This window comes from Osmia bicornis, chromosome 1 (assembly GCF_907164935.1).
Source record: "Osmia bicornis bicornis chromosome 1, iOsmBic2.1, whole genome shotgun sequence".
In the NCBI taxonomy this organism is placed as follows: domain Eukaryota; kingdom Metazoa; phylum Arthropoda; class Insecta; order Hymenoptera; family Megachilidae; genus Osmia; species Osmia bicornis.
In genome coordinates this window covers 9,173,889-9,200,948 of record NC_060216.1, presented here as the reverse complement: position 1 = coordinate 9,200,948, position 27,060 = coordinate 9,173,889, and the positions used below count along the sequence as shown (strand labels likewise).

Sequence of the window (27,060 nt, the reverse complement as noted above, 5' to 3'; positions counted from 1 at the left end):
CCGAAAAGCTGCTGCTGTTGCTGCTGTTGCCGAACACCGCAACAAAATGACCGGTGAAAAACACTCGGGGCCCACGGTTGCACGTTGCTCGCTAATTAATCCGTTATCTCTACCCTCCGGTCGAGGATTAATTTTAACGTGTTCTCGAGTAACGACGGTATTTTTCACGCACGCTGTACGTACCCGGTTACAGGTACGCACGTTGACGATATTAATCAAAGTTCAGTCCAGTGGATGCTTCCGGCCCATCAAAATTAACTGTAACTCGTTCGAGATCTTGTTGTTTGAGGTTTCATCGGCTTTGTATCCCTATAATTAATTTTATGAAAAAGATGTCCCTGTTAATTGAACGGGTACTTGCTTTCTGATTCATGATCTCTTTCGTTGAAGTTTGATAACGATTGATTAAAGGGTTGTTTGTTTTCAGTAAGATTCAGATGAATTATTAATTGGAGAAAATTATTTACATACAGTCGCTGATGAAAGTATTTTCTATTACTTCCATTTAATTATTTCTAATTTGCAGCGGTGGTCACTGGTGACCCCTCTACAGCATTTAACGTGTTACTATATTTCTAAAGTAATATCCCAGTTAAAATTAGAAAAAGAAATTCGTATCACCGATTGAGAACCTCTGATCCATAACGTTTCACGTCTTAAAATCGTTCGCGTACGCGTTGATTCGATTCGAGGAGGAAAACTGATCATTTCGCTCGACGGAAACGTTTTTCGATTTCCGATTTATTTCTTAATCGATCACCGAACCCCGTCCCTTGGCTGGTAACTTTTCGAAAGGCCGTTTCAATCTCTGCCGGTGTCGACTGCTTCTTTTCAGCCTCGCTTCGTTAACCCTTCCAGCCACGGTGCCATAAATTCTTCTTTAACGCGGATCGCAAACGGCTGCCGTGTCTGAAAACACGTCGGTAATTATCGCTACTTTGTCGGACGCTAATTACACCGTGTTATTACACGAAAAAAGTACGGAGCGTTGCTCGATGTTGGTCTGTGCAGGCAGGAAGTGCACAGAGGCGAACGGAGGAAATCGTGCTTTAAACGATAGCCACGCGTTCGCTCGCCGGTGGGCCCGCGATCCGCGCGATTATTACGCAACTAGCCGCCTGGGAACGCGGGTGTATTTTTTTTTTTTCCATGCCGACCAGCGGGACAAGGGGTACCGGTGTTCCGATACCGTCGACGCGCGTTCGTCGCTTTTCCATTTCCGCTGTAATTAGAACGCGCCGAGCCGGCTAGCGGTGCTGAATCGTGCTGATATCTTGCGCTGCTCGCGCGGAATTAGCAGCTCCGAGCTTTTGCGTAACGCGAGAACGAAATAGCTCCGTCCCATTGTCCACTATCCGCTACGTATTTTCCTTTTTCTCTTTTTCTCTTGTTTTTCCTTCTTCCCTCTTGTACGGATACGTTACTCGCGTCGATTTTTCCGGTGCGCGAATAAGCGACCGGTAACTAGGCGTCACGCTGGTCGCCGAGCCGACATGCTTGCGGTGCTAAAGAAATTTCGATTCGACAAAATGATAAAACCGGTTTAGAACGATCCCGCTGGATTAATAGCGCGCTTTTTTCGATGTCCAATGACCGGGCATTTACACGCTGCTGTCCTGCGGACGTTGATTAGAGCCTTGCAGCAATCGCATTCGTGGAAATTGGGGAAAAATTCAGATATTTATTACTTGGATCCCTAATCGAGACTTGTGATGAAAAAGTGAGTCATAATATATTTTCTAAGAAAATTGTTTTGAATATTTTCGAGAGGTTCAATTAGTATTCATTTAGAGAGTGTGTATCTAGAGCGGATAAACGACGATGCGCGAATTTATGTAGAGCAGGTAAACGCGAAGTAAGAAGAGAGTTATCGCCGTAAAGAATCGTTTCCTCGGTCGAAAACCTCGCTTTTCTCCGTAAATTAGGGGCCCGCGGCTATTTTCGATGGCGGATGTGACGTTGCAGCCTTCGGAAGTGGCCCTTTTTGTCGGAGCCGCGGACCATCCGCTGGACGGCCGGCGCTAATAGCGGTTTGCTGCCCTGTCTGCTCGTTTGCTGTTAAGCATCTCGCTTTTTTGGCGGTCCTTCTGTTTTCGGAGCCAGTTCGCGGCGGTATTGTAAAAAATATTCACTTTGCCCTGTCGAGGAGTTCGTTCCAGATAAAGAAGCGTACTCATCGTCCAGTTTGTTACACGTTTTCTTTCATTTGATTTCAGCTTTATATTATGAACATCCTCGATTCGATGACCAACATCATTTTTGATCGGTAGATTAATTAACGGCGCCCATTCAGACAGTTACTTTCGAATTTAATAATGCTACTGGTTCGTCGTCGATGATAAAAAAAGAAGAAGAAAAAAAAACGGTACCACTATCCGGATGATGAGCAACCCTTTAAACAATAATGATCACCGTAAGATAACTCAGAGACTGCATAAGAAACGAGACTCGCTAGGATGGTTATAATGATCGTGTAACGAAACGCGAAGCCATCTATCCGTCGGTTTTTTCTTCGCTCACCTTCGTTCCTCTCGTCTCTGGCCATACCTGAAAAGCGAACGAATGAGACGGCGATTTCTTCTCGTGATCCTCGGCTTTAACAGGCGTGCAGCCGTTCACGTAAATGAGACCTCGTTAAGTGTCAAGCTCAAACAGCGTAATGGAGATTGTCTAATTATTTGCAAAAAGAGCGAAGGAAATGAGCTTCATCTTTTTCTTCATTCTCGATTTTCCATTTTGTATCATAGTTAAAGGAAATTCCTGCTACACGCGTATCGGATAAATTTTTCAAACCGGTTGCACCTTATAGCAGTAAATTTTATTCTATACTTTTTGCCAATTATTTTATTCGATTACCAAACACCTTTAATATCGCGGTATTATTTTTTAGATATAATTGTAAACTACTGCAAATAACATTCTGCGGCGATAAGTGGCCGCTGGAATGATAGTATTATCCCGTGTAACAAAGACGATTAGAAAGACAGAAAAAGGGTAGAATTCTCGGCAAATCGAGTCGGTTCAGCATCGTTCACGTAGGAATGTCAATAGCTCAATTCGGCGTGTCTGACTAGCGCGTTCTTAAACCTGATTCACTCGAGTGTATTCGACGAGTGGCGAATTTCAGCGTGGCTGTAACGCGTCCCGCAATTTCGCGGGATGAGAAGCAGGAAATGCCCGCGAACAGCCACCTGTCGTTCTCGGCTAGTTACGCGGCGCAGCTTTCCGCTTTGACGTCGCGTGTCATCCGCGATTTCGTGCGAACAGAATTCAAGATTTGACAGACGTTTCGCGAGATATGCGAGAAAGGAAAATCCGAGAAGAAGGAAACGAAATGCGTTTCAAAAGCGATCCAAGGAATATTCGATCGATCATATTTTTTTTTTTTTTCATATGGCATCGAGAAAAAAATCATTGTTGAAATCTGATTGATGATTCGCGAACATGCGGAGAGTTAAACGCGCCATTCACCATGTTTTTGCTAGCCCAGTTGCAACAATGACGGCGCAACTATCTAACACGCATCAGGACATCCGGAAAAGTCGAAGATTTATGCGATTCAGACCGCGAAATATCAGGATTTCCGGCGTGTTCCTCGAACGTAAGATGGTCACGAAAGCCGTTTCACCCGCTCGGTTAATTATCCCTTACTAATCAGCCAGAGGTGAGGCGTCCATCTGGCCCTTCAGCAAGGCCCTAAAGGCGAGCACAGTCCACGATGGCACGACGATAATCGCAAATTGGATTATAATTTGCAGGAGATAAGTCACGCTCGTCATCTCGACTGCGAAATGGTCGGGAATCGAAAGAGCGAGAGAGAATCCGTAGGATGAAAAAGGATGAGAAGACGCGTGCATGTTGCTCAAGAGCCCTTCGACCCTGTTCCTCTTCTTCTTTCTCCCCCTGTCGCCGATTACCACCCTCTTCGTCAATTATTTAGTAATTGAATGCGAACAAGCAGAGAGTCATCGTTTAAATTATCGTTCTTGGTAAGCCACCGTCGGCATTATTGTTTATCAACGGTGCAATATAAGAAAATGAAACTTTGTTAAATATAAGTGTCTTTCTATTTTTTGTTGCATCAATCAAGCGTGTTGGCAGTGAAATTAAAAAAATAATTCCAACCATGGAGTTCATCAGTTTATCCTCTGAAGGGCTCGACTAATATAATGTTACAAAACAAATTTTCGAGTGTTCGAATTCCATTTAACACCCTTTGTGCGATCTAATCTTAACTGAACCAAAGGGTTACTTAGGTCCAGTGTGATGAAGGGGTTGATTGAATCTGTATTGACGAGTGTCTCGATTAAAAATGCTCGTTTCCTAGACGGGATGATCCAGGATCGGTAATCGAAAAGCTCAACCGTCCGTTGGCCAAGAAGAATGATCTCGGAAATGTGCGCGAGAAGAAACCAATCTAAGAGATAACGAATCGACTTTGAACCCGGTTCCGTTCAGGATATCGAGTACACCGAGTAGGGAGGTTGACTTAGCGAGCAACCAGCCAGCCAACCCGAAGATCTTCATCCTCACGAATCGAACACGAAGCAGACGATTGGTCTCGCGCGCCAACGCGATCATGGTCGATCCTTATCCGTTTAATAAATAGCTCGAGACGTGACTACAAAGTTTCGTGACAAGTTAATCACGCGGAGAGGCAGCAATCCCCGTGAGGAATCGCGCGGCACGGATGAATCCACAGAAACTGCACATATTTATGTAAATGGACGGCAGCCTCTAACGTTCGTAGCTGGGCCACCTTTTTGTTTTACAAATACGGCTACTCAACGCGACGGGAATCGGCGGCCATCTTTGTTTGATGACTCGACAGTAAAAGCAACCCCGTCGCGATCATCGCCACCCGATTAACACGAATTCTATGGGTCGAGTTAGGCTATTCTACGCGATCACTACTAGACGGTTATCCTTTTTCTTCGTGTTAGACTACTCTGAACAAATAAGGCTAATACCTGGTAGTAGGCGCCTTTTGTTAGACAAATGCTACTTAGTGCTAGATCACATAGAAATAATCAACCTGTCTAATCAACCTCCTCTATATACTCGGAGTTAAAGAAAATAGAAATAATAAAATATCGCAAAGATAATAAATAGGGTTTGTTAAAAATGATAATATTATCTAATGAAATTTTCATTAGCTTCGTTCACCCTTTAAGGGTTAATATACGAGTTAATTATCTGTATCGTTTCCACTTCATATTATAAGAAGATTGTTGCTTTGTTTTCGTTCGAACCACCGTATTAGGTTATATCAAAGTGACACGCGATATATCGACGAGCAGATGACGATTTCCTCGACTCAAGGATTAAACCTATCCTCTTACTTCACCCTCCCTCGTTGTTTTCGATTTTACACGTTTATGTTTGCCCTTCCGGGCGCTCCTAGGAGCGTGGGATTAGTCGAAATGGTAATCCCGTAGGCAAAGCGTGGCATTACACGCGGTAGCTGCGATGTTTTTACAACGGGGACACGTTAACGCCCCGTCACTTGTTTCGTGTTTGCTTGCTCGTTTGATCTTTAAGCACGCTTCATTTGACGCTTATTTGCCTAGCGAGCACGATGTATGCGCTTCGTCTCGCGCCTCCTGAGTCCGCGAGTCGCAACATAAGGCTGAGATTTCACAGCTAGACCGTCGACTTTCAATGAAAAATGTAAATAACCGATGACGACTGCTTCGTATAGATAAAAAGAAACGATAAGTAACCTTTTAGATTCAATAATTTGTACGACGAAGACACTTGTTTCTACTTGGAATGCAATCACCGGTCTGATCAATTCTCTCGCTTTCACTTAACTTCCTGAACGAACAACTTTCGTCGTTTCGAAGAGCGTTCAATTCAATGCGTACTTTGATCACAGTTATTATATCTTTTTTATTATATTCATGAAATTATGTCTAAAATGGGCTGTGTTTCCGAATGGCCCCACCAAAATTGAGAACTCAGGTTCGATATATGTACAACCTAAATTGATTACAAGAAACCGATTAAAGTTGGTTTCAGAGCTGGATGTTTTACCGTTTTCGAGATATCGTGGTAAGGTTAGGTTAAAATATCTCAAAAACGGTATGACATCCAGCTCTGAAACCAATTGTAATCGGTTTCTGGTAATCAATTTAGGTTATATACCGAACCTGAGTTCTCAATTTTAGTGGGGCCATTCGGAAACTTATCCCTAAAATGTAGTATTTTCTATCTTCAAAAGTCATCTGAAATTCATAACACGTATCCTTCGTACTATCAATCAGTGTCAATTTGCAAACGCACGGAGAGAATGTTACTCTGGATTGTTCGGATGATTCGAGGAGTAGATTTGTATCGGTGTCGGATGGAATCGAAGGTTGCCGTCGTCGGTATCGGGGCACGAGCGACGATCAATTTTTCTTGAACGCGGCTGGCTAGGGACGTGCGGATGTGAAAAATTTCGAGCAGCCGGTAATGAGGCGCGTTCACAAAAGAGCCGCGTTCACGTTTGGACAGCCACTGTCATTTGTTCTCGGATCCACGGTCATTTGTCTGATCTCGGCCGGGCCTGTCCTTTGTTACACCGTCAAAACAGCATCCTGCTGAACTAACGACGTTCATCTCGCGCCACCCTTCGCACCGATATACACGGACCATCGTTTGATTTACGCGTGCCCCCGTCTAATCGGACGTTTATCAAGCTTCCAGCAAGAGTTGAACGATCCTTGAACCGTAGAGACGAAATCACGAACCACAAGATGGTTTCACGGAGGATAATTTCAAAGTTTAGACTATCAAACGGCAATTACGAGAAAAGGTATTTAGAATAAAATTTCATGAAACGAATTGTTCCTCGAGTTTTTCGAATTTCATTTAAACTTTAGATTTCGTACAATCAGGACAATGAATCTGAAGGAATTCGTTCGTTCGAATGTTCAGCTTTAAACTGTGTTACACAATGCGCGGTGTTTATTAAGACAAGCTATCGAAAGATAAGTATCTGACGAAGCAAAAATCGTGTAGCCAGATGTATGTAAAGGTTCAACGAGTCAGTTAATTAATGGCACGTAATTCCTATCGGGTTTTAATAGATATCGCGCCGCTCGGCTGTAGCATTTAGAGCTGTCGGCGATCGGTGGAACATTAATCAAACTAGTTTCATAGCGAAATTATAATCCGGTTGGTTCGTTCAATCGCGTTTTCGTGTCCACTTGCGTTACTTCTAGCCGGGATATAAATTGCACTTACCGTCCGTGCGTAATTAGAAGCCGGATAATTTTCAGCCTCCCGATATTCTTGTTTCATTTTGTCTCGTGGCTTTCTGCGTGATTGGTCAATCGTTCAAATTACTCGGACTTTCACGAAAATGAATTAAATCGACTTTCGCCTAGATCAATTAACTGGCTTGTGTAAAAGTTTACGGACAAATTTGGAATACTGAATATTATCTTCTTTCGTTCATTTATTATTTATTCAATTATATTAGATTCGACGTGTTAGTCATCGATGACTGCAACAGTAGATACAGTCAAGGTTGATCGGACACGTCAGATTGGAGTGTTAAGGATATTAAGAATCAATTGTTTCTCTACCTTTTTAATTTAATATTCAACAACGATAACACGTAGGATAATCAAACAATTGTCTTCTATAATATACTGTTCAATTTTTTGTTTCCATCAAATTATCATAGAAATTTATAGCTTGAATGATATAAATTAAGGAAAGTGAAAATAATACCATTTGTTTATCGTACAATTATTTCGTCAACGGAGAAAGGATAGCGTGAATCCGTTTCTCGTTGACAATCAGTGGCACCACCCACCGAGATCTCGCGGTTCTGGCCATTAGGATCGAGGAACAATCGAGTGCCGCGGGTCATGACAGCACGAGAAACCCTATGAATTTATCGTAATTTTATGTATGGCACAATCAGCGGCCTCGATGGATAAAAAGGAAGGCGAAACGTATGATTTACGGCCGTTTAAGAGCCACGGCCTTTGAACGGACACAAAAGACCACAGTAGTAGAAGCGAGTGTGGCAGAGCCGCGTTGAAAGTGATACTTTCAAAGTCCCTTTTTAAAACAACCTCGCTTCTTCGATGCATCTTTTTCCCGTTAAAACAACGTTTTGAGGTCTGCCCGGAGGACAGGCGAGGTAAGATTGATGCATCGTGGTTGCGCAACGGAACAATTAGAAGGTCACTTTACCACCAAGTCCCATCGGTGGGTCATTTTATTCGTCGCGGTTGTAATCTTTCGCGGCACTCTTAATTACCCGCCACACTTTACGCATGCCGTGAATAACAAAGTAAGCTCACCGGGAAAAATCGTCGTGGAACGTGGCGCATTGTGAAACGTCGAAATCGTTAGGACGTTGGAGTCATTAGCGAGCCACGACATGTAATAATTATTGCAGTTAATAACATTACGAAGTGTGTTTCTTGACATTACCACTCGTAACGCTGAAAATATCAACCGGTGTACGGCGATAAAATGAGCCTCCTTCGTGGGTCACCGATTACGAGTCGTGGCAAAACCTATTAAGTGTACCTCGTTCCAGCGAAGCCCGTGATGATATCATAAATTTCTACGTACATAGGGAATAAAAAAGAGATAAAACTTTTTTAATTTAATTTTAGACTATTCCTCTTCGTATCATTTTTCAATATACAAAATTCTTTCATTAATAACAACTTTGTAGTCTATTAAAAATGTATTTTAAAAAGCATTAATATCCACGTTGAACCTTCTAACAACATCGTTGTATCAGGGTGCACGTCAAGGCCGCATACGGTGGGCTTTTTTTTGCGAAAGGGGTCAAGATAAATGACGAGAGGATTAATCGCCTCGATGAAGTGGGACGATGGTGTGCATCGAAAACCGTGTGTAATCGTTGCCTGTAGAGCAACGTGTCCACGGTTAATCGAGTAATTTATGCAGCGTGCAATCACTGCCACGAATTAAGCCACCGTAGGAAAAAGGAGCACCAAGAACGCTGAGATTTACTGCCACTCGCCTCTAATAGACTCCGAATGAAAGGAAAACAGTTTGGATCGGGGCACGATCGAACTTACAAACCCGACTGAATTTGTAATTTACGCCGTGCAATCCTTAACAAACAATGTCTTTCAGCCACGTTACGTCTGACGATTCAATCTGAGATTCTGATAAATGAAACATGGCTATCTTATTTAGAAATGAGCAATTAGCTAATCATCTTTGCTCTTTATTAACACCAGCCCAAATAAGGTTCTTCGATCGAGTCTCTCTGACCACGATTCTGAAAATTTTCAACATTACCCGTGTTCGAAAGAGCCTTCCCTGTGAACCTTCTCGATTTTTATCGTGGAAATTCGAACCGTCCGATGTAAGGTAAACGCGTGTATCTTCGAAGGAAGCGACTGGTGAAGACGGGATCGGTTCTTTCTACGAGCACTTTGCCTAACGATCGGAAACGATGTCGTGGCTCGGCGAGGCTGGTAAGCGCGGTGCAAAGACCTGGCATACTTTGTAACCTCATATACCGTGTCTAATTGACACGCGAGGCGTAGGGTATCGCGTCGTAGTCGGGCGACGATAATCTGGGAAACACCGAGTCCGGTATTATACTTTATAATGGGACCGGTGGACACCGAGGGGGCGGACGAGAGAAAAGGGTATAAAAGCACGAAGCAACAGAATCGACGCCGACATTCAATTTTCATTCTGCCGCGGACCGAGCAAGAAAAAAGGACACGCGGCTTCATGGACGGAAGAGAAAAAACTACCCGGTGGGCTGTACCAACCCCCGTTCGTACCTCTTTTATGCCACGCGAACTCCTACGATCGACGCGTAATGAAGACGTATTATTTAATGTACCCTCGACTCCACTCCACGAGCTTCCTATTGTACGCTTTACACACGGTAATCGTTAAATTTATCGACGTAACCAAACCACGGCTCTAATCGCAGAGAGAGAGAGAGCTCTCGAACGTTTCAAGCCCGATTTACCGTTCGATTTCGAGGCGGTTCTTCGCTCGATGCGTCGCCGAGTTAAAGAGGATTAAAGATTCATCGACCCAAGCGACGTCCTATAATTCTTCACTGTAACGTAATCATTTCACCGGGGCTTATTCCATCGTGATAGATTATTCTACCTTTTACACGAGCTCTTTCCTGTTTCCTTCTCTTGATCATAGAATTAAAATCACGACTGCAGAAACGTACGGTCCGGCTTTTGAAAGCAATTTCAGTAATCCGTTAAATTCGTGAAATTCGTCGACCTAGTAGATTGAGAAAAGAAGTTGGTCGAAAGAGAAACATCAGAGTAGAACGATTTCAACCCTCCCATTTTCGTACAACTATCAAGGTCCTACTACATCGGGTTTGACTCTGTCTATCAGACAGACTTTTTGTTTGCCCTGGATCACACCGACGCTCGACAAGGGTGACAAAAAGGAAGGCCAAGTGGAACGGTGAAGTGTGAAAAGGAGAAAAAGGAAACACGCTCGTAGGACCAGCGTGGAATCGAGTGTCACTTGTCTTCGGCGCATCGAGCGTTCCCCTGGGCACACCAGCGGCGAGAGTGCGTTCGCCAGAAGGGGGAGAAACGGTCAAATCGATACAGTGTTTTGTTTTAAGTGACGTTAAAAGGGTCGGACGAGACAAAACACTGGGGTTGTTCCACCCCCCACCCCCTATTGGCTGGTGTTGGAATTTTTTTGATACATCTCTTTCTTATTGATCACCTATTGTTTGGCCGGGGAGTCTACGAAAATCGTGGAGAATCCTTCGTCGGGCTGGACGGTCGCAAGGTTTTTTTTTTTTACCACGGTCCGCTTCGTTGAATCGTGCCAAATTTCCAGCAAAACTTTCAACTGAATTTCAAAGGGAAAGAAACACTGTGTACCATTTTATACGCGCAACGTGCAGCGTGGAAGCATTGTTTAATAAAACCGCGCAGCGAAACATCGACGATTCGATTGTACGGTCAGATTCGCCCGGATGGAGTGGTTTTTTCCCGTGTTATCGCGGCGAGCAGAGGCGGAAAGAACACGGGACATTAAGTACGAATGAAACTGGTCGATATAAAATATGCAGCCGGTCCGTGCCGAAATCCCGCGCAATTTACCGCCCCTTTTGTATCGGTCAACCTCGTATAATACCGTTGATAATTTTTTCAATTTACAAATGTTACAAAACAAACGCGTTGCCTTCGGTGGTACGGTCCCGGCGACGATTGTCCGTCGCACACGAGCGGACGGACGCGATCAAAGCGACGTGGCATTGTGACGAGAAACACGAATTCCTGGTCTGGAAACGAGTGTTTTAACAAGTCCCTCCCCCTTGGCGGACCCCCCGGAGCCAAGCCGCGGCTCTCAAAATCTATTTTCATCGTCGGACAGATGTAACTTCGCTCTCTCGTGGCAGCGACGCGTGCATCGATCGTCAGATGTCTCTCCCGTACCTATCACCCCCTCGTCCTACCGTCAACCCTCTTTCTCTCTCTTCAATCTGCAGTCAATTGTTTCCAGCTAAACTGTTTGCCTTTCAGTCGGCACCCTTTTGCCGCACGGCACCGTCTATTTGCTCCGTTTAATGTGGCGCGCTTTCGAGACTCGCCGAATTTCACGACGACAGACAGAGACTGACGTCGCCTCGGCTTCATCGAGGGGTGAACCTCGAACGGAAGAAAGTTTTTTGCGGGGCAAGGAAAGCAGCCTTGAATTCGCGAACTCTACGGGAATTTACATAAATCCCGCACGAATCGAGTTAAACGTTTCTATCTTTCGTACGGGGTACCGATGACACTTTGATGCCCAATTTTCGAGCAACGAAAAGGCGAGGGTGAACGATCGATAAATTTGTAAAATTTCATTCGTTCAAAATGGGTTGACCGAAATCTTATAACATCTACGAAAACTTGTACATACTGAAATCCGCCGTAAGAAGTTCAGCTTCGCAGCCAAAGGAACAAAGTTCAATAACTTGGTGGCGGCCATGTTTTTAAGAGTAGAGGGGCCCCAGTGGAACGCGTAAAGCCACAAGAGAAGACTGGTTTCACCGGTATGTTTGTTATTCATTAGTTTTTTAGCGTCTTGGTAGGGGAAGGAGGCCGCGTAATTACGACTATAAGTTCCACGTCTTGTACTCTAGCCGAGGACGATGAAATTAAGACGGCACAGCGATAGGTTTTCAATTCGAAAACAATTAATCACAACCGCCTCCCGCGCGTCCGTGCCTTATCCTGTAACGGCTTAATTATAAAACAATCACGCTCGGCCTGGGTACCGGTACACGTAAAAGGCGATCGAGACGCGAACGAGGCTCTCGCTTCGGAATATGTGCTAAATCATCAACTGGTCGTTTGTTGGCAGGTACCGGGGCCGCCTCCTGGTGTAACTATCAGCCGTGGGGCCAAGAAACGAGAGACGATGCCTTCGATACTCCGAGGATATAATCCGCTCTCGTTTCTCCTCGATCCAGCTCGATGAACCTCGTGGAAACCCTGAACGCGTCTAGCCTATGGTAAGTTGAAGCAACTTGAAAGACATTTTTAATGAAAGGTTTACCGATCGTGTAGGTAGGCGTGGTATGTAATGTTTCGTAACATGTTCATACTCGGTACCGTGTTATTTTTATTATTCGTTGTAATCGTTCAAATTTCTTTGCTAGATCGAGCTAAGTTATCGTTAATTCGTTTAAGTGTTGTGAACGTATTTACGCGTTGCCGAGATTGAAATAACCCGAGGAAAACGTTGGAACAATTTCTACTTAATCGAACTCGAACGAAATATCATGCTTTCGTTGGACAAAATCGAGTAACCATCGATTCTCGTAAAAGCTATCCTCGCGAGCTACTCTACCGCGACGATGTTTCCAAAAAACGAGCCAAGGTTCGATCCTACGAATCGAGTTCATCGATCTATCCGATCTGGTCCGGTAACCAAAGTCGCCGTTGGCCCTTTTGTACGCGTTGCACCCATTGATCCCGCGCTAAGGTGGACAGGACACACGACGGGATAGTATTCGGTAGAAAGTTCTAAAAAACATTGCCGACGATCCCCGTGGACGGGTCTTGGCAAGGTGGGCCGGCAATCAGGATGATCGATATCTCGTGCGGTCCCTGGTTCTCGTTCCTCACGCTACATCATCGTTGTTCTTCTTCTTCTTCTTCTTCTTCTCCTTCTTCTCGTCTTCATTCATGCTCGACGAATTCCTTCTGTTTACGAGTTCCTGAAGATCGCGGGCCCCCCTGGCCGCTAACCGTCTCGTGGTCAGATTGTCAGCCGCTTAATTAACCGTGAAACGAGCGAGGGGTAGCCGGACACCATAGACGAGACCGCACGATGCAGGACATTCGATACACCCCCGAACTCTCTTGCTGGAGCAGCAACGAGAGTAAAAAAGAGATAGAAAGCCGAACGGAGAAGGAGATACGTCTCCTATACAAGGTAGTCCTTGGAGAGCAACGTAGGTAGGTTGCTCGAACCAGGTAACCGGACACCTTGATCACGGACCGTTGGAACTCTATATCACAGGTGGTAGTGGCTACGTACGAAGGTCCTCTGACTGTCAAAGATGCTCTTTTTTTATTTCTCTTCTAAAGAAGCACTTCTGCCGGATCTGTTACGGTAATAGACTATAAAGGTATACACCAAGAGACGGTATAACAAACTGTGCGTCGATCGATTAGAAGCTCAAGATTTTAGACGGGAATCCGAAGTCGTTTAAAGGATCCAATGATCTCGGCCAGATTGGAGGGAAGTTTCCTAGTTGGCAACCGAGTTGATACCTATTGTCGGTGACGTTAATTGATTTGTAGCTCGATCGATTAGCGTAACGCAAGTTCTCGGCTCGATTCGTAGCAATCGAACGCCCGTTCTCCTCCGGTGGTAAGGGGATTCGCAAATCAAACACGAACGTCCAGGGATCTTATTGGATTTCGTTGCCTCTACGCCGCGAGTAGCTCGATATCGTTAATTATCTGACGAGCAGTTGTTGCGGCACGAGTGTAATGAACAGTGTCAGGTGATCGAAGCTCGTTTCACCGGATCGGTTGGCAAGAGCCGAGGTGAACCAACGCAACGGGGCGGAGGTAGTATCCACGTCGTGCGTCGGCACCCCTTTCCGAGTTACTTAATATCATACGATACTGTGTGCCGGGGTGATTCATTGCTCGTTACGCGTTCTTCGACACCTGCCTAGAGCCGGCCAACTGGATTTCAAAGGATCCCAACGCGAAGCTGCAGCAATGCAACGGGCAGGAAAGCGAGAAGTCGATGAACCACGAGACGGATGAGTTCGAAACGGTGGCGGGAACGAGGCTCTGAATTCGATTCACGCGATAGAATTTTATATTCCATTTCCGCCGTCTGAGAGGAACTTGAACTGGATTACAGAGTTCACCGCGGATCCTCGCTGATCTACGGTGTTATCGGCGAGTATATTATCGAGGGCGGATTTCGAAAGTGGAGGATGTATTTCAAATGGATGACCTAGTCGTGGAATAATTGATACTGTGCTTATCTAATTGATCGAATCGAAGTTTGATGCGATACTCGTGAATTTAGTTATAGCGACAAAGCAAATTGAAATTTGGCGACCGGGAGAGATTAAACATCGGTATAGATAGATGCCGAAGAGGGAGGGACCGCGACTGCGTTTCGACGCTATATTTCATTTCCAGGTCTGGGAACAAAGCAGTGTTGGGAGAGAGGGTATCGGTTACCTCATGAGCCCCTTCACGTACCTCGAGTACTCTTTTCAACGCCTACCACCGTCCCTCCCTCTGCTTGAAATCTCCTCTTTCTTTCATTTTCCTTCTTTTTTTTTCATTTTTTTTCTTCCGCATCAACTCCTTCCTTTCTCATTTCTCTCTCGCACGCGGCCGCTCGCTTCTCGTCCGTGTTCCTCGGCTTGGCAATCCGCCTCGACGTTCCTTCTTTTCAGCGCGCATAATACGCTCCTTTAGCCCCCTAATGAGCGGCAATTACGGTGTCTCTACGGTTAACGATCAGTGACGATCGATGATCCCTCTCTCGCGCGGAGGGAGAGCACGCCCTCCGTGAACCGGCGGTCATTTGTTCGCGCAACAAAACAAAGGAAGCTGGAAGGAAGCGTGTACGGGCGCGTGTTGAATGAACCGATCGGGTCACGCGCGATCATCATCCTCCGAGCGGAGGAAACGCGACGATGATCGAAGGTGCGAGAGGATCCTCTTCGTCGAACAGATATGGGTAGAATGGATGTAACAAAGGCTCCTTCTCTTCAGCATTTTTTATACGAATACAAGAGGTTCAGCTTGTGTGTAGGATACGAGTCTACCGTATTGAAACGCGACGGAAGGAGCTGCCTGCTTTCCGGGGTAATTGAATTAGTTTCGCTCAGACGACGCGGGAAACGCCGCTATCTTTTCTCATCGGTAATTCGAATAAACCGGTGGAAATATCAAAAGTTACTAGATTATGAAACTGCTTTATGCACGAAGCATTAAAAAGGTTTCGAGATATAGAAGTTAAACGTTATATTTTAAATATTATTATTATTGCAAACTTTGTTAGAATATTTTAAAACTAACTGACGTTAGCAAACATTTTTAAACATGCTTCGTAACAAAGAATTATCGTAGCATCATACATTTATCGGGTATGTTATTCATTCATCTTTGCGACACTGTTTACACAGATTAAAGGATATTCAATTGTGTGCGCAAATGGAAGGACACATAGAACACGTTTTTAATGCGTGACTGGCTGCAGTAGATACAGCTATGCTGGAACACGATAGTGTGAATTATTGACACATTACCAGCCACGGTAAAATGAACATTTGTAGTTAGGTACATTAAAGTACCAATTATTAAAGATATTGTCAGTTAGTTTTCAAATTTACACTTGCTGTTTGTTATTTTACATCAGTATTATACAATGTCAATGCTGTTTGAATTTCGTCTCCTTATTTCTGTCGCTAATTTCAATTGTTAGAATTATTACGAATTTGTGATAAGAATAGATTTGTTCTCCGAGGAACCAGAAGCATTCTTGGAACGATCCATCGAGTTATCGAAGGTCGATCGTCGCTCATTAACGAAACATTGGTTCAAGTAGAGTTAATCTTCGCATGAATGACAACGCGTCGGACAGTCGGTCTTGCATGTTGCATCGGCGTTTAATATTAGCAACACGATTAAAAGCATCACGCGACCGAATTATTTATATCCGTTTCGATCGCGAACCGATCGATGATACCAAACTATTTTCGTCCGGATTAATGGTATCACCGATACGTGAGAAATGTATTTTCTTCTTACATCTCTGAGCAGCGGTACAATTGAAACCGTTACGATAGGCTTGTTATAGATATCACGAGGAGCTCGAGTATCAGTTGGAATGATTTCAATTCCATCCTATAGCCATTTCGCGTTTTATGAAATCGACGATATTGTTTCGATATAGGTGCCCGTCACGAAACAAGATCGTTGATGTTCCAAGGTAGAACTTTGGTGAAAGCAGTTCCATCATATTAGGGTGCAGAAAGATCCCTATATATTCAGGGTATGCCAAAATAAAACTGTACGATCATACATGAAAAATATTTATTTATTTCCACTGTGGTACTTGAATTATTAATTTATTGAATGCTATAACAGCCATCGGTGGTTGGTATTAATTTTTTTTTAAAGTAAACTTTAATATTTTTATTTATCGTCGCCTTCGTCATCAATTCACCCTCCCTTATTTCTGGAAGAAAGATTTCCTTCCTGGTCAAGACGTATCGACGTGTAATTAGGTAGACTGTTAGCAAAAGCAAGGTCGAAGAGTGGGGAAAGTGGTAATTGACATGGTGGTGTGTTTCGCTGTCACTTGTTTCCGTGACGCTAGCTTTTTGTTTCGTCAAGAGAGAGGAAACGGCCGGTGACTGTTTTCACGCGATCTCCATGGGGGTTCCCCCTTCGCCCATGGTGCAGCCACCTAGATAGAAACATACGGGGGCGCGAGTGTGTGCACGCGGCTCAGGAGGGCGGCTACGGACGAAATATTAGGGTGAGATATTGGACCGCAAGCTACTAATTCGTACGGTGATATTGATTCGGACACGGAATCGTTCTGTGATGTGCATCCGGCAATTTCTCTCGTTTCCTATACAGGGTGTTTTCAGACGAATAGTATAACCGAGTTCGGAATGATTCTAAATAAAAGTAGAAAAAAAAGAGTAAATTAAAATGATGAAATAAAGTTAATACAGGCAGGTTAACGAATATTGTGATACAGGCAGGTTAACAAATGGCGTTAACTTGATCCCGTTTGGTGGTACGTTTAATTGCGACACCGGTGTGTGCCTCTCGTCTTATTAATTCACCGTTTTTCCTGCGATCTCATTTCGCGGCGCGAGAACACGAATCCTCGCGGTTGAACCGTGCCACAGCCAGACCATCAATCACGTTACGTCGTGACAGGCTTTGACAAAAAGCTGCCACGCGAATTCCGTGACCACCCTGAGAGTGTGGCAGTAATACCGTAGTTCTTTTTCATGGCTTCCTGAATATCGCTCAGAATGTCGAAATACGGAATCATTAGTAACCGGTGTGGTACGATCCTGACCGCGATCCACCTCTCTTTCTCGTTCGCCGCTGCCCAGGTAATCTATCACGAAGGGCTCGTGCGAGCAGGTGTCATGGCAGTCTGCCGCTAATGATTCTGGACATCCAACGTGGAATTAATCATTGCCTTTGTCTTTCTCTCGGTTTTTGCGCCACGTCCTACGGGATATGCCCGCTCAGCTTTTCGGCTGACTCTCTTGCAAATCGCACGCTTCCTCCCTACCACATTTTTCCTCATTATCCCCGGTTAATTCCCGTTCGGTCATCAGCATCGATTCTGACGATTTTCTAAGCGAGAATCAACCAATCCCGTAGATTAATCGTCGATAGAAATTGTGTAATCCATGAACTAAGAAAAGCAAACGTGAAGAGACCTCCGGGTGAACCGACCTTTTACCCCTTTCACGGGGTTATCCGTGATTTTTTTGAAAGAATGAATTCTCTGTTCGTTTCGTCGAACAGCTGTCGTACTATCGGTATAAGAAGAAATCCTCCGAAGGAGAGGACACGTTTTCGCCGCGAGATGATTGCAAAACGTCAATGACATTCGCGTCTCTCTCGTATTCGTTTCTCGTTTAGGGTCATCAAGATAACGGACGATCAACAGTCTGACGGTCGGTCATGACCGAACGAGCCTGAACAGGTATTCTCCGAGATAATGATTGCCGGTGGAAGGAAACCGACTCGCTACGCCGTAAATCCTCCGGCGTCTCTTTACGGTGCTTATTGAAAATTAAAGTGGAATTCTTCAGGCGTTTACGCGGCGGCGAATCGGACCCATTATCTCGATCGTTCGCTAATCGAAATCTCCGGCTGGGATGTTCCTCAGAGTTCCATCAAAAGGATTTCTCGACGGGGAAAATACTTATCCGTCTACTGTGTACATCAGTTTCTTTCACCTAACCCAGGCGAATGGTGTCGCGATAAAAGTAGTCGAGAATTCGTCGAGGTACAAAGAGAAAAGAAGGAACTGGCATCCCCAAGATCCCGATGGAGCACGGTACCGGTGAGGGGTGGAGCGAACGAGGTGGCAGCCAGACAGGATCCGCGTGGAAAACGCAAACAGCGCGGCTCTCTAATACACCGGGGACTTTATCAAAATCTGATAACTTCAGAAGCGAAGGCAACAGCGAAGGAGGAGAAGCGAAACACGGTCGAGCTCTAAGCCACCCCCGAAAAGCCGAGAACGCGAGGAACGTTGTTGAGGTGGTTATCCCCACCTATATGCCGTCCCTATGGAAAGACTTGCCACTCCTACCCACGTTTCTTGCGCCTTCTTCGATGTAACGTGTCACACTTGGAAATCCCTGTTCGACGAATTCGAGGGACACGTTTATACACCCTCGTAAAATCTACACGCGAATCGGTATAGACTATCTCTTTGAAAATCGAACCTCCTTATTTAACCCTTTCGCTATTATGAGTTATGGAGTGTCTATAGTCGTTCAATACGAAGCCTTTCCATTTTGAAGCGCACAATTTCACGTTAGCAATATTAATAGGTTACATTTGGTACAATAGACTTCCCTTAGATAAAAGTATATGCAGGGGGAGGTTTTCTCTAGGTTCTTCTAAAACCGAAAACAAAAGGTAGAAGGTTTCTATTCAACATAGAAAAATTCACCATCCCCTTGAGTTCTCAGTCTTTCAAAATCCTAAGCTTATCAGAACATCTTTCGACCCTGATAAAGTTACTTGCAGTGCCGAAGAAATATCGAGAATATTTTTTTATCGAACACAGCTTACACCCAGAAGCTTCAAACAGTGCAAACTTGAAGATCCTCCGCAAGTTCTCGACTGATTCCGTTCGCGGAACAGAATAGCAGCTATCAGAATGTACATGTCCCAGGCTCGTCCTTCTGATATGTACAGCTTCTACATAGAGACGCGGATGTCATCGTTGTTCGTAACGGACGTATATATACGCACACAGATTGCGGACACGGTAGATAGATAGACGCCAGTACGTGAGAGCACGGAGATTGCTTCGGGGCTTTCGGGGTTGAGCATATTGAATAACTCGCTCGCTGGACCGCGAAAATATACCGCGAGGCTGGCAGTATGCGGATCGACGTTCCTGAAAGGACCTTGCAGGATCCTCGGGGCGGGCACTGTATCCTGTCTACGTGTCTACCTAACCCACCCCGAGCAAAATGACGACGGCTATACGACGGAAGAGACTCGCTAGAGTATTATCTCTGTATGTGTGTGTGTGCGTTCGGGGTTGAAAATGCATCGCTGAGAGAAAGGGAGAGAATTTCCTCGTGATAGCGTTGTGAAACATGTAACGAAGCGATCTTTTCGGCTCCCTTTTCGTTCGCGAAATGGATATTTCGAGGAGTCTTCTTCGTAATGTTTTCATTTTAATCGTAGATAATTCTTGGTAATTGATTTCTTGATATTCTTAGATTTTTCTTAAAGATATTAATAATAATTTTCCATCCTTGATATATCTATTTTTCTATTTGATTATTAATTATCCATTATTTTGTGAAGAATAGAACAGAGTATTTGAACGTTATCAATAGGGGAAATCGATATTTTTGAGAGAACGAAACGAAGCTCTTGTACCATGACTGAATTGTAGGTAAGGGAAGAGGAGGAGGAGAATTCGTCCGGGGATTCGCAGGATTACGTGCAGGAAAATGTGGCTCGAGGCCAGAAACGGAATGTCGTTACGCCGGGGTAACGATAGGTACAGTGCGGCCATTGTTGGGTAACCTGACTAGAATACATGGTCCTCGTATCGGCGGAAAAGTAAAGAGAATTGGTCATCCGAGTATCTACAATTCTTTTGAAAAACCACAACGAATATGCTCTGATCGTTGTGTTCTTTTTTCCAGAATCAATCGCTGTACTGTGTGTGTGTTTTCTGTTAAATCTTCTTATCTATTAACACTTTGAAAATCCCATATTTTATTAGCCGAATGAATCTTGTAATGGTAGTTTTTTTTCTATAAAAAGTTACGTATCAAAAGGTTAACCACTTGGCAGCAAAGTTGAAAGTTGTATATAAAATAGAGAGTTCTTTGAAAGTACATCAGTTGCTACAAAAAATTGACGTCCGATGTTGGTTTGCTGTTGCTACTTAGGGTTTAGTTCGTTCTTGTTCAATCGAATTGGAATTTACTTGGGAAGTAACGAAGAAATAATACGGTTGCAAACGTTTATCGGACAAGAAAAAAGAAAGGGGAGGATGAAGAAAGCGTGAAACGTTCCTTTCAGATGCAAATTACTAAAGTTCGTCGCACGTTTCGACGCAAGAAAACGATCTGCATGCAGAATAAAGACGGTGCAAGACTGAAACGTGTAATCTTTTTCCCGTTGCGCGGCCTCATCAAGATCAATTAGACTGGTATAGTCGGACGATCCTCGGCCGTTAACGATATATCAATTACAGCATAGACGTAGGTAATAACTATTAATGACTTCATTCAGGGCAGAGTAATTACAGATGCCTGTACGCGACAGAGAATCTAGGTCGTCAACGATTTCAAAGACCACCGAACTTGCTCGTTTTAACACAAAAAAAAAAAACAGACGAGATTCTTCACTATAGTTATTAGCAAAACGATCCGTTACTTTAAAACTAATTATTGCAGCGGTAAAAACGGTCAACTTCTCTAACAGTTTATTTCATAAATTGCATCGAGCACCCTAGTTTTCGCGCTTTTTGCTTGTAGCATCAAGATCTATAAAATTCTAGACAAACTTAACTTTTTTGCTGTGGATCAGGGGTTGTGAAAAAATAAGATTAATGTTAATAATATTATAACAGTACAACGCGGATGCACATTAGCCTCGGTTAATGCTATTAATATTATTACTATCATTACTGTTTAATATTATCCGTGTTATTAATATTATTATCGACGAAATATTTTCAAAATTCTGCCGATTACGGTGGCAATAAAATTTACGATGTTTCACTATTTCTTGCAACCCTCGTATCCTTAGACGCGTGAAACATATGCGACGTAACGCACTAGAAGCGTAAAAGCAATTAACAATATTGTTTCTCCCTGGAGAGGCAAATATGTAGCTGGTTTTTCCCAAGGTTCGTAAATCAATGAAAATTTGGGACCGTGTTTCGGAGTGGTCAAGAGGGACCGTTGACGTCAGGAAAAGATAGGGTCGCAATGAAACAGCCGGGGAAAACCCACTTTCCGTTTCCCTGCAATAAGGGAAATAATACCGGCGCTATTCGCCGACGACAAATAAACGAACAATACCGCCACCAGACGTTACCTGAGATCGAGCTGCTTGGAATCGAAACGACAGGTGGTGCACCCGCTTTTTCTGCGATACACCGTCCGAACGACGACCCCTTAATGACGACCAGTCGTGACTAATCGAGGGTGGAACGGATTATCACCTCTCTTTCTTTTATTTCACCGTTGCCGGAACAATCGGGAATATTTTGAAAGTTGTAGCACGAGTTCTGGCTGGAAGATTTCTTCGTCTCGTCGATAATATTGGGAGAAATATTAAAAACTTGTCAACTTTGGAGTAAAAAACACTTGCTTGTTAACGCAAGTGATAATTTAAATAATTATTTGCAATTTAAAAATTTTTTTATTGGTCTTCATTTGCGAACGGGTCACGGAGAAAGGGTTAAATTTCATCATATAGAACGAATGCAAAATGGAATATAAGTCCTATTTGAAAGTATTTCTTGGTAGGAGAAGTTGTTTCGTATCCTGGTTGAAACGGAGAAAGCGAGGCCACTAAATTGACCCGGGATGTTGTTCAAAGTCGATTTGGATAGGACCGTTCCATACAGAGAGACGTATCACGAAGCGAAAGGAGAGGAAAGCATCGACGAAATACAATTTGAAAGACGTAATTCGAAAATCGTTGTTCGCCCGACGGCAGCGACCCTCCGTCGGACGTCAAAATGAAATTACGCGACCCTCCGCGCGGGGACCTTCGGCCGCGTACAAAGGCTCGTTTGCCGAGGACACAGCACAACAATCTGACTAAAGGGACCTAAACCACTAATCGTTTCGCGATTAACTTCCATTAAACGCTACTTAATGAACAAAACTTTCGTGTCGTTCTGCGACCAACAGCTCGTCAAGACGTTTCGTTATTAAACCAAAAGACCACTTTAAACTATCCGTTTCTAAATTTTACGAAAAGAATTGCCAATATCGATTAATAATTTTTTAGTGTCGTCTTTGGAAATTATAGATGCTTTTCAATTTTATTTGAAAAATGATAAATTAAGTTTATTTAATCGTTTGATAGTTAGATACTGTTACAAATTCATTTTGAACAATACAAATACAACTTTGTTTAAAGAATAAAACTAGTGAAATAATTGTGGGTGTTCTATGATCGGTTTGACAGTCGTTGTCATATTGAATTCGAAACCAAGTCCTCTAATTTAAATATTAAATAGAATAGCCATTTCCGCCAATTGTTAGATGCAACAATAGATTTAAATATTTATGATAAATTAAATAATTTCGATTTGTGGTTGTGGTCGAGTCTCGCTCGGGGTAGTTTGTCGAAAGTTGAACAGGTTTCTATAGGTTTTTGTAACATAACTTCAGTTCTTCTGTTTTTCATCAGAAAGAATCTTTTGGCAAAAAATGTTGAATGAAGAAAGTCGTCTGAAGAACGAAGGAAACTTTTGCATCCCCCTAATGGGAGAGTTTCTCGATTGAAAATTATTCTACACCCCTGAATGTTTCATCGAATAACAAATAGATAATAATATGAAGAACATACCTGTTTTTCGCAGCAGCAGCACGATCCCTTTGCCTTCTGTTCTTGAACCAATTTCCCACCTGCGTCGGCGTGAGTCCCGTCGCAGCAGCCAATTCCCTCTTTTTCCCAGGATTCGGATAAGGATCCTGAAGGTACCACTCTCTCAACAACGATCTGGTTCTCTCCTTAAAGCAATGAGTCTTTTGTTCGCCGTCCCAGATCGTCCTGGGCAACGGGAATTTCTTTCTCACTCTGTACTTGTCTACCGGTCCGAGCGCTCTTCCGCGTAACTTCTCAGCCTCCTGATAATGCGCTTCCAGCCACATAGCTTGAAGTTTACCGTGAGAGTCCTTGGTGAACTTGTGCCTCTCGAGGATGGCGTACAATTCTCTATAATGCCCCGAGTGAAAAGCGACGATTGCTCGTGCCCGGAGCACAGCCTCGCTTTGATTCAGCTCCTGGATGTTAGGATGGGCAACTGGTAAACTCCAGAGGAACCTGGCCAGTCTCTCGATGTCACCGCTTTCTTCTAGAGTCTCACAAACGGTGGCAACCTGGCTGACGGTGAACGATAAGGTCGGCAACGCGAAAACTGGAGCAGGCACGATCGGACCGTTGGTGGTGGGTGCCGGTGCACCCGTTCCTGCTGGTGCTACGGCTGACATCTCTGTTAACTCGATCGTCTGATCCTCCCGGTCAGAATCCACTTACCCGGTGCTCTTGGATTTGTTGTCTTCCTCAGAGCATCGATGTCACCGCGATCGTCGGACTCAGGAAACTCTCCGACTCGATTTGTGTTTGCTTTTCGCACCTCTCATCATGCCGTTGACTCGACTGTCAGGCTAATCATTATTCAGACTCTTTTCGTCGATCACTGGATCAAATACGAAACTCACTTCACGGTTACCACACTGAACTACTCTCTGAACCGAGCGGACACGGTTAAAAAATCTCACCAGTTTCTATAGACAACAACGTTAAATGTTCTATCCGAATCTGAATCCAACCCCGGATCCAAGACCCTTAGGGCGCGAGTTTAAATTCCCTTTTGAAGTAACACACGACGATCCAGGTGAACCTTGGAACGAAAGTGAGCGTTGATCGTCGGTTCCTCCCTCGCGTACCGAATGTCACCCCCGTACGCTAGCGTCAGATGACTCCCGGTCGCAAGTAACGTTCTCCAGGTAGATATCCTCGGGGTCACTGGCGAACAGCACGCTGACGTTCTCCTCGGCCGTGGGGATATCACGCGAGGCCGCTGTTGCCTGGATCGTATCGGATAGCAAACTGGTTTCGTTTACAAGCCGGCATCTCGGCACCGGCCCTACCCAGCATGATACGTTTGTACGCGCCCGTTGCAACCGGGTAGTCCCGCCGGCTCTTGCGACCTACCTCTACCTCGTCCTCTCTCACTCCTGCTCCCTCGAACCCTCGTCCTTTCTCCCAGACTTCGCCAACTCCACCGCGGAGGGGTAGTTGGATGAAAAGAGACGACGATACGAAGCTCGGGGGGCCAATGTAGAGGCCACGCCTACCAGCCAGACCGGGATTGGCCGGATCCCATCCACGTAGCCATGGTAACCTTTCTTCGTCCTTCCGTACACCAGTGTCCGTGTTCACGTTTGTGTCCGTTTAATTATCCCTTCCAACTGTAGCCAGCACCACCGTTCGCACCCCACCTTTCAACCATCTCTACCCCCACCCCTTCTTTAGTCTTCACGTTCGTGTTCGTTGCGCACCCTTCACCTCGCCGTCGGTACCCCTGCCAGGGATTCCTGTGCTCCCGCCAGATACCTCTCTCACGCCCCCTCTCTCGAGAACCGAGAGAGAGAGCCGAGAGAGAGGGAGAGAGAACGATCGATGAGACGGGCAGAAAGTGGGACGGAGAGTGCAAAAAGTGGGAGAAGCAGGAGAGGGAACCCAGCATGATCCCCACATTCAACTGCTGCTGTTCCTGCTGCTGTTCCGTAACTTCTGTTGCTCCTGCTGCCGTGTCTCTCGATGGACGAACTGCTTTCGACGACACTCTCACCGATACCGCACCGGCTTTTCGGCTCTGTTTGTCATCATGTCGTTCGCGCGATATTTTCCTCTTTCATGGTATCGTTCTGTGCGATTCGTCTGGGGATTCGTTACCTTTCACGACACAAGCGAATGTAGTAGGATGCGTGGTCGTGTCACGGGGGTAGTTTAACCCACGAACGATGGTGGCCAGGTTAGCCGTGACACGGACTAACGAAACGTGGACCATGGAGTATCGGATTAGAAATTCAACGAATAACTTTCATATATTAAGAAATGATATCCGAGAAAATGTATGGTATATAATTTAGAAAACGAGACGGAAATTGGGAATTGGCTCCGCCATTCCTAGATGAACCCTCTGGTACCTCTTCCTGTTTATAATTATGCAATCATTTCAGCTTTATTGCATTTAGTTCGTTAATTATAATACAAGTTTCGATGTTTTTCATCGATTAGCAGAGGCTTTTACATAGAAGCATTGCTCCGTTTATCCGATTTGGAACGTCGACAGAACCTACTTCTTGATACCGGCGATAGAAGCCCTCTATCGACACGCGACTAGATTTCATTTCTCGTCAAGACGACAGGTACACGCGTATCGAGAAGCCGAGGACGCGCGACGGCGCCGAAGGCGTCTTCGTTTTATCGAACGCACAGCCGCCGCAGGAGCTTCAGTCTCGTGATAAATATTCTGATTCGTAACTCTGACGTATCCAGGTCGCTGCGTCAACTTCCTTCCCCCGAAATGTTCAACGTCTTAGACATTCGCTAAATTTCACACGATTTTTTCTCTCGCTCGAAAGACAATCGCATCAGTTGATTTTATTTAAAACCTCTCGAGGTGCTACATCGATAATATTTCTTCGATTATTCCAAAGGAAAAGGGACGAACCGATTGGCTGCAAATATTTATTCTCGATAAGTTTCTTAGTATCGCATCACGGGGGCGAAATAGAAGGAAATATAATCCCGATGGCGTCGATGATGCCATCAATTGCTCTCGTTTGCAATCGCTCGTTCCGTTATACGACCGACACCATCGACACGATTGGCCCTAGTTAAACCGGATTACAGGAAAAAGCAGGATTACTAGTTTTTCGAAAGACTCCTCGGTCGATTTCTTGCGATATGAAAAGTATTTAAATAGAGTACTGCTGAACCAGATTACCACGCGATTCTATTGCCGCAGTATATGTAAATTTCTGTTAGCTTAGCTGTCAATTTGACTTCAATTTCAAATGGTCATTCTAAATTGTATTTCATTCCTGGCCATCGATATTAGCCCTTTTTGACCTGGAGATAATCCCCCATGCTACTTCATTAATATTAGGAATTACTGCGTTATTATTAAATTCAAAATTTTCTTATTTAAATATTTTCAACGATGAAAAATGATATTTTATTTTATAAATTATCATATTATCATTGTTATAATAAGATTTATTTTCCTTTCTCGACGAAAAACCTTGTTCTTCTCTGCGATAAGAATACAAGATGGCGTATCTCGTCGTTTATTTGCGTATCTATTTGTAGATCCGTAACGGAACACAGGTAATCAATAGGAGATAGTATTTTGCGAAAGATTTACGAGCCGATGCGTACACTCGGGTACCAGGCAGGGTGTTGAAAATCAGGTGTAATGTTTCCCGAAGGTGATTCGTTCTAATCCAAAACACATGTTCCTTTTGGCAACAGAGAATTTGTACCGTGGAAAGGACGAAAATCTGGGGATTTCCCAGGGGAATTCCCAAGG

The 27,060-nt window shown here is 44.3% G+C and overlaps 2 protein-coding genes across 2 annotated transcripts in view; one reads left to right on the top strand and one right to left on the bottom strand.

Moving 5' to 3' along the window:
• Positions 1-24,557, bottom strand: part of LOC114882929 (homeobox protein SIX3) — a 38,637-nt gene extending 14,080 nt beyond the window's left edge. Inside the window, exon 1 of the mRNA XM_029200132.2 lies at positions 23,304-24,557. Within this exon, the coding sequence (XP_029055965.1) occupies positions 23,304-23,947 (644 nt within the window). The 5' untranslated portion in view covers positions 23,948-24,557. The remainder of the gene's footprint in view (positions 1-23,303) is intronic.
• The window catches only part of LOC114882932, a 188,063-nt gene that overhangs the window by 45,312 nt on the left and 115,691 nt on the right, over positions 1-27,060 (top strand). The window contains exon 2 of the mRNA XM_029200136.2: positions 12,343-12,493. The gene's annotated coding sequence lies outside the window, so the exon portion shown is untranslated. The remainder of the gene's footprint in view (positions 1-12,342; positions 12,494-27,060) is intronic.